Raw genomic sequence first — 10,735 nt, 5'->3', positions numbered from 1 at the left:
GCCACTTTGGAAAATGACATGTCTTTATTGCTATGTTTGCAGTGGCTTTTTAGCACAGTAATAATGTCCCTGTGCAGGGACATCCCCACCCTTCACCTATGTCAAGGTGCTGGGTGGAGGATCCTTGCCTGGGTCCACTCAGCTGCCTGGCCTTGCCATGATTGCAGACGTGGGGTTAAAGCTGCTACGTGGAAGACTTCAGACGTTGGAAATGCACAGCCTTAAGCTTGGAGGCAGGAGGCATGATCTTGGATCCCTGCTATCCTGGCCCACTCGGGAGCAGAGTGGGGTGTAGGCAGGCCTGGAAGAGCCCAGGGGAACAGTCCAGAGCCCCTTAGGACAGAAACTTTTACTTGCTCAATTGTCTGTGGGACCAGGAAGGGAGATCACCCCACCACCATCAAGGGCCCTGCCCTACCACTCCCAACCCATCTGGGGCCACGATCGCAGACGACTCATTCGTCTGACAGCTGGAAGCTTCGGTTTTGCCTATGAAAATTAGAACTAGAAATTCACACTCCTTGGCAGGGGGAAAGGAGGCTGTCAGGGCACAGGGGAAGGGTGTGAGGAGGCCCCATGGGCCTGTTTCTCTTTAGAAATATACAAGCATATCTCAAGTGTTTAAAAAATGTGCAAAATACAAGCCTGGTTTGCTCACTGGCACCTGGTATTCACTTTTGCTGAGATATGTTCCAGACACACAGGGCTCACGCACACAACTGCTAGCCACCAGACCCAGAAGACTCCTTAGCAGGCTGGTGCTCTAAGCTAGGAGGGGGTGGGGTGGGGGATCTGGCTGGCCCAGTTGCAATTTCAGCCTCCATCACTCTCTTCCCCCTTCTAACCCTGCCTTATTTTTCCCTCTCCTCAGGCCCCCACGTGGCTTTTGCTGGTTCTGGACAGTGGGTTCCCTAGAGCAGGAACTGTGCAGGGCAGAACCTGGAGGAAGGGGCCCCAGGCCAGTGAGCAGGGCCTTCGGGGTACTCAGAGGAAGGGAAGGGTCTGGGAAGCAGCATGTATGCCAGCTGGACTGCCGACAAGAGGGGTGGGGGGAGAGGAATCTATTTTTGGTGGGTTGTGATATTTTTGGTGTTTTATTAAAAATGGAAAAATTATTTTAGCACTCACTGTGCTTTCCCCAACCCCCACCCCAGGCAGACCCCCCAAACTGTCAAGGAGAGGCAGGCACCCCCACCCCTCCATGGAGGGTTAGGGTGGGGGCAAAAGCAGGGGCTGCTATGGCTACCAAGAAGGGGGCTGGTGATGAAAGCTGGCCAGCCTGGCTGGAGGAGGGCCGCTGTCACATGGTGCTCTCCACCACCACCACCACCTTGCTGCTCTCCGACCCAGGGGTCAGGGTGGTAAGGCCCCTGACGTCCGAGTCCTGAGCTCTGTACTCCAGGTGGTGGGGGCCCCACACGGGCTGGATCAGGTGCTGCCAGCGCTGTGGGACAGAAGGACACAGTGACCTCTCCTCCAGGGCCCCCACCCCATCCTCTGGAGACAACCCACCCCCCACTCCCCTGCCAGCCCCAGGCTTTGTTCCCTCGGGCAGGGTGTTGGGCACTGACCTCAGCTATGGTTCCCTTGGCTCTGAGGAGGCAGGCCAGGAGGTGGAGGGGCACACAGAGCATGGAGGAGAATGCGAAGCCCCAGCCCACAGCCTCGCCCCACCACGGGTACACATAGGTGTCGTTGTACACCAGCGGCTTGTAGTACACCACGTTGAAGATGAAGATGCCCTGGGGCAGGGGAGAGGCCTCAGCCACTACATGCCTAGCCACATGAGCCCCCTTGCTTGCCCTCTGGATACCACCACCGCCGCCACCCCCACTCTACCCTACATTACCATGCAGACCAATGGAGTGAAGAAAGCCCAGCACCACTTCATCCAGGGGCACGGCCTGTACCCAATCATACAAGCGATGTCGTCCATGAAACGGTCGGCACCTGAGAGGGAGGGCATGAGGAGCTGCAGTCCTGCCTACAGTCCACCCTGGCCTGGCCCGGCCCACCCCTTCCCCATGCCAGCACCTACCGTAGACCCAGGCCACCACCACACACTCCCAGAAGGCCTGCCAAAGCAGTGTTGTACCGCTGGCTGAGTAGTAGTCAAACAGCTGGAAGACGTACATCCCGCCCTGGTGAGAGGCACAACCAAGTCAGGCAGGGTCTGGTTAACAGTGGGAGCCAGGGGTGGCCCATCCAGCCCACTCACATCAGTCACCATGGAGAGGTCAATGATGAAGCAGAGAACACAGCAGAGGGCCACAGAGATCTCCCTTTGGAAGCGGAAGTAGTAGGTGGCCGGGAGGAGGTCCAGGAGGCCAGTAATAAAGCCCTCTACACCTACAAACTAGTAGGCAGCTCAAGTGAGGCCCTGTTCCCAACTCTGCGCCCCCCAACCCCCCTCCCCACCCGCTGGCCGCTTCCAGACCTGGCTGTCGAGACCAAGCAACAACAACATGAAGAAGAAGAGGGCTGCCCAGAGCGGGGCCACTGGCATGAGCGTGACAGCTCGGGGGTAGGCTATGAAGGCCAGGCCGGGTCCTGTGGGGAGATGCAGAGGGTGTCAGAACAGCCCTCAGATACGCAACCTCTGGCACAGAGGAAGGGGCAGGGGCTCAGGTATCCAGGTGGCTTGGCTTGCAGCCCTCACCTGACTCGGCCACCTTGGAGATGTGCACGCCCTGCTCGGCTGCCATGAAGCCAAGGATGGAGAAAACCACAAAGCCAGCGAAGAAGCTGGTCCCGCTGTTGATGACAGCAAGGATGATGGCATCCCTGGTGGTGGGATGAAGTGAAATGATCAGTACACACGGGCCAGGAGCAGGCTGGCAGGCAGGCATGGGGCGCTGAGAGACTTACTTGTAGCAGTTGTTGTTGAAGCGGTTGTAGCTGCCCAGGGCTGTCAGGGCCCCCAGGCCAATGGCGTAGGAGAAAAAAATCTGTGTGCCTGCATCGATCCACACCTGGAGGGCCAGGGTGCATAGGCGAGGGTGAGCAGGTCCCAGCAGCCCACCCCAGCCACCCTGCGCTGTTCAGCCCTCACCTGAGGTGACCTCAGCTTGGACCAGTCAGGCTTCAGATAGTAGATGATGCCTTCCAGGGCGCCAGGCAGCAGCAGGCCGCGCACCAGCAGCACAACCAGGACCACGTAGGGGAATGTCGCAGTGAAGTACACAATCTAGGGGTCAGGATTCTCAGAGACCAGGATCACATGGGCCAGATGCACCCTCACCCGACCCCACCCCCAGCAGCAAGGTCAGCTGCAGCAAGGGCAGTGTTTGGGAGCCCGTCCTTTGGAGCATGACAGGTTGGCAGCACTCATCTGAAAGTGCCCCCAGGTGCATGGGTGGAGAAGCTTGTGGGGTCCAGGCCAGGGCAGGCCCTCTGCCTCCCATGTCCCAAACACATGTCCAGGCCGTTTCTCTGGGGAAGGCAGGCCCCTGGTTTGGGGCCTGAGAGGCCTGGGCCAGGAAGGCAGACAAGAGACTGAGTGAGCTCAGATAGTGAGGGTCCCGAGTTGGGAGGATGGGCAGGGGGCAAAGTTCCCTGGGTCTAAAAGCACCTCCTCTTCTTGAGGTCTTGCCCCCCGCCTCCCCAGACCAGGCTGCCCCATCCCCCGCCCCCACATGACTACCTTTCCTGTAGACTTGACCCCCTTCCAGACACAGAAGTAGACCAGCACCCAGCAGGCCAGCAGACACAGCATCACCTCCCAGTTGAGGGCCCCGGGCACCTCCAGTCCCCCGGAGAGCCGCAGGACTTTGTTCCTAGGGAGTGACCACTCGTGAGGCAAGGGCAGTGATATGGCTCTCCCCCTCTGCTGTGGCTGCAGCTGGTCCTGCTGGTCCACCTGGCTGGGCCACACCAAAACATGTGGCACCAGTTTCCCCACCAGGCAGGTGCGCCTGGATGACAGTGAGTGGGAATGACAGCTGGTGTGGCCTGGGAGGGTTTTCTCAGCACCTGGCCGCAACTCCCAGGGCTGGGCCCCAGAGATGCCGGCCAAGCGGGGAGAACAGAGGGGGCACATTGGGCTGGGCCCAGAGGCGCCTGACTCACTCCCAGAACTCGATGACAGGGGAGCGGCGGTCAGCAAGCTGGTCACATGTGAGGTTGGCCAAACTGGCGTTGGCACAGTCTTCATGGCGGGTGAGGTTGGCCAAACTGGCGTTGGCACAGTCTTCATGGCGGAAGATCTCCACACAGTTGGGGGTGTTCCAGCTGTGGCCGCACGTGGCCCAGGGCAGCGTGGCGGTGAAGGACTTGACCAGGTAATAGACGGTCCAGGCCAGCACCAAGATGTAGTAGGTGTTGCAGTAGAAGACGATGACCATGGAGGCGAAGCCCAGGCCTAGGGGTGGCACCAGGTACCTTTGGCTGGCCAGTTCCCCGACCAGGGGGTGCAGCAACCAAGTCTCTGCTCTCACTGCCCCTCTACACCTCAGTGGGGAATTCAAGGCCCCTGAGGGTCACTTTCTCCTGCCTCAGAGGGTCCCTATGGCCAGTGGCTCCCCACCAGAGACAGTAACTGCTCCTGTCTCAGCTGTCTCTTCTGTACAATGGGCAACTATTAGTAGGCTCAGGCACCCCCACTGTCCCACTGTGCCCTGCTATTCCTTCCCCTGGCCCCCTACATGGCCAATCCGCACCACCTACCGCGCCCTCACCTTTGAACAGGGGACAGATGTTCCAGGCATTGACGCTGCCTGCCTTCATGAACTGGCCCAGTGAGATCTCCAAGAAGAAGATGGGGACGCCCCCCACCAGGGCAATCAGGATGTAGGGGATCAGGAACACACCTGGGTGGGGGGGGCATGGGGCGGAATCAGGCTGCTTTCCTAGGGGTGGAGCCCAGCTGAGCCCCACCCTCCTGGTGAATCAGTGGAGCTTGTGGTGCTGACTCAGGTGAACCAGCCAGGGGCGGCCAGAGCCATGTGGCTCACCACCCACTGGGCTGCTCCCCACGGCCGCCTGCACTGACCTACAGGGCTGAGGCTACGTGTGCTGACACACGCAGGCTGAGTGGGGCCTCTGGCCACCAGGCAGACAGGAAGGAAGAGTTGAGGGCATGTGTGCAGGCATGTGTGGCGTGTGCATACATGTTGTCCATGGCTGGGCTTGGGCCAAGGAAGGGGGGCCGCCCCTGTAAATGCCAGGAGTGGGGAGGTAGGCAGTAGGCTTCTGACAGTAGGGTGGTGAGGGGTTCAGTATGGCTCAGGGCCAGAGGCCTAGATAGGCCCTGGCAGGGCAGTGTGGGGAGCGGGTGACCCCAGCAGCCCATCCTGCTCCCCGCCTTCTCCCCACCCCCTCTCCTTGCCAGGACCTGCCCTCCGCTCTATGGCAGCCTCAGCCTACTTCTGTGCGTGACCTTGGACCAAGGCATTTTATCAGTGGGCCTTTTCCCCACTCCATCACGCAATCACTGCAGCTTTGTGGCTCCAGTAGTGGTGAGGCCATGGTTGTGGCAGTGGGTGGCCACCCTAGCGTGTGCATGTGGTGTGGCCTGTAGTGGCGCTGGAGGGGCCGGTCCGCAGGCTTCCAAGGCTGGCTCTGGCACCCAGTGTTCCAGGCACGGGCGGAGGGGAGGGGAGGGAAGGGAAGGGGAGGGGAGGGGAGGGAAGGGATGGAAAGGGAAGGGCTACTGGGAGGGGGAGGGACAGAGCAGCCCTTTGTGTGTGTGTTCGTGTGTGCACACGTGGGGGCCCCACACAATGTGCCACTTGTGTGCAAGACTCCGGAATCGCGGGGGCAGCCAAGGATCTTCACCTCTGGGACCCCCAGGGCAGGCTAGCTTCCCACCTCCAAGGCCAATCCCGAGGCCGGCCCCTCCCCCCGCACTTCCAGGCACATGACTGGCGGGGGGGGGCCCTGTTGTCACCCCCCCGCCGGCGGGGGCGCTTACCTCCGCCGTTCTTGTAGCACAGGTAGGGGAAGCGCCACACGTTGCCAAGGCCCACGGCGAAGCCCACGCACGACATGATGAAGTCCATCTGGCGCGTCCAGGTCTCGCGCGGCGGCACGGCCAGGCCCACGGTGCCATCGCCCTTGGCTGTGGCGCCGTCGGGCCCGGGCGCGATCAGGGGGCCCTTCTTTTCGTCGCCAGACACGCTGTAGATGCCGTTCTCGGCGCTCTTCTTCGCCATGGCCCCGGCGGGCGCGGGCGCGGGTGCGGGTGCGGGTGCGGGCGCGGGGAGGGTCCCGAGGGCGCGACGGGCCCTCCCGGGGCCGGGCCGGACGGCGCGCGGGGCGCGCTCAGAAGCAGTCCACGAAGCACTTGAAAGTGAGCCTGAAGAATCTCATGTGTGTCGGGGGCCCGGAGGCGCGCGGGCGACTGCGGGGCCGGGCCGAGCGGCGGCGGCGGCTCCCGAGGCTCCCGCCCGCAGCGGCGGCTCCGGCTCTGGCTCCGCCGGCGGCGGCGCACCCGGCCCGAGGTTCAGCCTAGAGGGCGGCGGGTGGCATCGGGTGGCGGGGCGCCCGCACTCGGGAGCGGGGCCGAGCGGCGTCCCCCGAGCGACGGGCCCGCGGCAGCCGGGTAGCTGGTGGCGGCGGCGCGGCTCCAGCCGCTGTGTGGGCCCGCGGCGGGCTCAGCGACAGACTACCTCGCTGCAACCGGCTCTCTCCTCCCCAGGCCTGACCGCCGCCGTTTAAGAAGCGACTCCGGGTGATGTCACTGTCGCCCCACCCCCACGCCGACTTCTCCCCTCCCCCTCCTGGGCCGCCTCCTCCCGGAGGCGACGCCGCTCCTGCGGGCGCGGAAGGCTAGACTAGCCGCGGGGCCCCTCCCACCCCACGGATTCCTGCCCGCCCCTCCGCGCTCTACACCCACGCCCCGCGTACAGACCCGCCGGCCGCTTGGGAGACTGCCAGGCTCTCCACCGCCCCCGCCCGGCCCCGTCTTCTCTTCTCCTTTCCCTTGACCCCCCCTCTCGCCCTGCTCCAGTCTCGACTAGCACCATGGCTTCCCCAGCGCCCTGACCTCAGCCGGGGGGCGGGGGGGCAGGATGGAAGCTGACGTGCGCTGGGTTTCCAGGCTCATAAAGTGTCTCGCTCTCGCGTACCAAAGGGGGCTGGGGAGGGGCGCAGAGCCAAAGGCTTGAGGTAGGGTGGGGGGGGATCTTTTCTGGGCATCCGGATTTTGCAAGGGGCGCGCCCCCGGAAGGGGCTAGAGGTCCAGGTCAGGTCTTGGGCTGACAAGTCTCGGGAATCTCCCGAGGGGCCCACAGGGCGCCAGCTGAGCAGAGAAGCAGGAACTGGCCTTGTATGGGGAGAAACCTCCCAGGGGCAGGGTCCCCAGTGACCCTTGCCACCCTGACCCGTACCTGGTGGGGTAGGGACAAGAGGGGTGGTGGAGACCCCTGACCTTCAGGGTTTTTTGGGTCAGAAATGGGATGAGGCTGCCCCCTGGTGCCTGACAGGGGCACAGACCTGCCCCCAAAGATCGCAGGCCCCGACTCCCCAGGGACTTCCAGGCGTCCCGAGTCAGCCTGGGTGTGGGGAGACCTTCCTCCTTGCTGGCTGCTCGGAATTTTCCAGGGCACAGATGAGCCTGCGGCTAAAAAGGAAGGGGTCGGTGCCCCCACCCCTTGCTGGAGCCAGTCGCTGCCATCCTCAGAGGGCTGCCCGCTCTCGATGGGAGGGGCCACAGGGGTATAAAAAGAGGGCTGTTTAGTGGGGTGGGGGGTGTCCCCCACCCCGCTGCAGTGGCAGGATCCCCATGCTCAGACGGAAGAGCTTGCTTTGGCCTGTGGCACGAGTGAGGTCTGACTGCAGACAGCAGCAGCTTCCCTCCCAGGGAGCAGGAATGAGGTGGCTCAGAGGGAGGTTACAAGATCAGTTGAGGGCCATTCGCCCTCTGTGAGGTCACAGGGAGCAGTGGGGACGCTGGCCAGCTGAAAGGTGCTAGAAACTGTCCAGACAAAGTGGCAGCCCAGCCTGGTGTAGACCTTTCCACTGGTACGCTGCCATCTCTCTAGGGTCCCTACCCTTGGGGGTCGTATGGGGATGGGCAGCAGTGCCCCCAACCTGGCCTCTTGTCCTACTTTCTCCCAGTCCCCAGTAGTCCCCTGAACCGGTCCAACATTCCCCACACTTGCCCTTGGCCTTACACCTGCTGGCCTCCTTGGGACTGTCCTGTCCGGCTGCTAGGTCCTCAATCCAGTCCAAAGGGAAGGAGGGGGTGATCACTGGGGTGAACTGGTGGCCACGGGTGATGGGGGCGACAGGCAGCTGGGGATTGGGGGGGGGGCGGGCCAGGCGACAGGGCCTGCAGGAAGCCTGGCGGCTCAGGCCTGCAGGCACAATGAGCTTTAGAATGGAAATTAGCTGCAACAAAGGGGAAGCTGGGGTCCACCTTGAAGGCTTTGTGTGACAAACTCTTCCCAGCAGCACCACAGCCAGTAGGGGAGGGCCTGCTCCCTGCTAGGGGCCAGAGGGGCTGTGGGGCCTCATGGGAGTGGAAGGGGCAACCTGCCCCACCCCCGCCCATCCCTCCCCTCCATCCCACCCCCGCCTTGGCTCACAGGCACAGACCGCTGGAAAGAATTTGGTGTGTTTTCAGGTTTACATTAACAGATGGGCCTGGAGCGTCCCATGTCCGCCCCAGCCCAACCTATCTGTGAAGAACGTTCACTGCCTGGAACGCCTAGAGACGCAGTGGAAGCCTCGGGCAGTCCACACATGCAGAGGAGACATACCATCACCAGACCTCCATAGTCATCTTTTCAGAGGTCTCTTTTCTGTCCCAAGGTCCCCCACAATGTGCCACCTCATGTCTCCTCTGCTCCTCTGGGCTCCATCCTTGTTTCTAATGACCTCGACAATTTGGGGAGCATGTGTAGACTGCCCGAGGCTTCCACTGCGTCTCTAGGCGTTCCAAGCAGAAGGCCACAGAGGCCAAGTGCCATTCTCATTACTTTGTCCTCATCCAGGGCACATGCTCTAGATGTGCCTTATCACTGTGGAGCTTGACCTTGCTTAGGCTGAGTGTTTGCCTGCTGGGTGTTCAGAAGAAGGGGCAGGGGAACCGGACACATGACTGGAAGGCCGTGCTCCTCCCATCTGTCTGCACTGTTTACTTCCGACTCCTGGGTAGCTGCCGGGCACTTGGAAATGCAGCCAGCGCCGACCGCTTCCTTTTGTTGCTCATGGTGTCTTTTCATCTTTTGCCCCTTCGACAGGTGTCCATCAGTCTGTGTGTTCTGGGTTATCACTTCCCTCCAGGCCCTCTAAGACTCTCTGGGCACATCTTGTATGTTTCATGTCCAGTCCCAGTATCAGCCATTTCTCCAAGGAACAAAGACGCGGCCGTTGCTGGCCTTTACTGTCACTGGCGTATTCTTGCTTCTGGGTCTCTCAATCGCCAAGAAACACTCAAAACTCGCTGTCATCGAGTCAATGCCATCTCCTAACGACACGACATTATAGGACAGGGGTTTCTGAAATGGTGACTCTTTATGGGAGTAGAAAGCCACATCTCAGCAGCCCGGAAATAGATGCATGTCCTGACTCATGTATAGATACATATCCATAAATATTCCCTGGTAGCAATTATGGGCTCTGCATTCGGCTGCTAACCCAAAGTTAGCATTTCGCAACCACCAGCCATTCCCTGCCGAGGGGCGTGGCTGGGGGGGGAATGCAGCCAGTTGTGATAAGTAGTCCTATATACATGGGTTGTGTGTGTATTCAGCTGAAGAGGCATTCGTACTGATGCCTCCAGTTTCAGTGCAGGTCCACAGGGATCCTTCTAGCCTTTTCCACCTTGCTTGTCTGTCACCTCCCCTTCAACAGTGAGAAACTTGGCTCTGCCCATCTGTTACAACTTAATCGTTCAGCTCCCTGATAGCTGCCGAGGGAGTGCAGAGTCGCTTGCCCCCACATGCCTGGGAAGCAGCTTTCTCAGGCACAGGGCAGGGCTTGCTTGCCATGCCTTTTCCCTGCAGCGGAACAGGCGCACCTCATGTCCAAAGTGACTTGGGTTGACGCCCGAGTTCTGAGACCTTCTCATGATCTGCTTGCACATATTTGGTCACAATCTGCATTCTGTCCTGGGAGCCCCCGACCTCCCGAAGGGTCATAGTGAGTTTGCCGACTTGAAAGTTCTTGCTTACGGGTTTTGACTTAATGCACAGTGCTGATCCTCTGCCAAACACTGATCTGGTCACAGTCTGGATGTTTTTGGCCTTTCCAGAATGTTCACCTAGGTGGAATCCTTGAGTGTGCCCCTTGTCAGACTGACTTCTCACTGGAAGGTCAGAGAAAGATGGGGCTTCCTGCTCCTATAAAGAGTTACAGTCTACCTTGTCCTATAGAGTCACTGTGAGTTGGCATGGACTCGGTGGCTCCGATCACTGCCAGTCACTCGTTGAGGGATATCCTCATTGCTTCCAGTTTGGGCCACTTCTGAACAGAGGGACTGTAAATGTTAGCATGCAGGTTTTCATAATGAAAATGCATTTTCACCTCGCTTGGCTAAAACTTGAAGGCCATGAGTGCTTAGCCTTCTCGGGAACTGCCCGACTGCCTTCCACAGTGGCGATCCCACTGGTGCTGAAGAAGAGTTCTGGTTGCTCCACATCCTCACCAAGTGGTGGTGATGCTGTGGATGTAGCCATCCTAGGCTGTGTCCTAGGAGCCCTGGTTACTAACTGCAAGGTCAGTAGTTTGAAACCACCTGCCAAAGCTTTCCACTCCTGTAAAAAGTGACAGTCTTGGAAACTCAAAAGGC

At 60.5% G+C, this 10,735-nt stretch overlaps 1 protein-coding gene across 1 annotated transcript; it reads right to left on the bottom strand.

Moving 5' to 3' along the window:
* Nucleotides 1-5: 5 nt before the first annotated feature.
* SLC6A8 (solute carrier family 6 member 8) lies at nucleotides 6-6,642 on the bottom strand. Its single transcript, XM_075539694.1, has 13 exons — nucleotides 5,912-6,642; nucleotides 4,677-4,808; nucleotides 4,069-4,360; nucleotides 3,644-3,776; nucleotides 3,053-3,187; nucleotides 2,869-2,972; nucleotides 2,660-2,784; nucleotides 2,438-2,550; nucleotides 2,219-2,356; nucleotides 2,039-2,141; nucleotides 1,850-1,950; nucleotides 1,572-1,742; nucleotides 6-1,444 (listed from the first exon to the last, which is right to left on the bottom strand). The coding sequence occupies exons 1-13, from the start codon at nucleotides 6,150-6,152 to the stop codon at nucleotides 1,301-1,303; spliced, it is 1,932 nt and encodes a 643-aa protein (XP_075395809.1). The 5' UTR covers nucleotides 6,153-6,642; the 3' UTR covers nucleotides 6-1,300.
* Nucleotides 6,643-10,735: the final 4,093 nt, after the last annotated feature.

Source organism: Tenrec ecaudatus, chromosome X (genome assembly GCF_050624435.1).
Source record: "Tenrec ecaudatus isolate mTenEca1 chromosome X, mTenEca1.hap1, whole genome shotgun sequence".
In the NCBI taxonomy this organism is placed as follows: Eukaryota; Metazoa; Chordata; class Mammalia; order Afrosoricida; family Tenrecidae; genus Tenrec; species Tenrec ecaudatus.
Note: the sequence above shows the minus strand (reverse complement) of the source record. Positions and strands in the feature narration are given on the sequence as shown.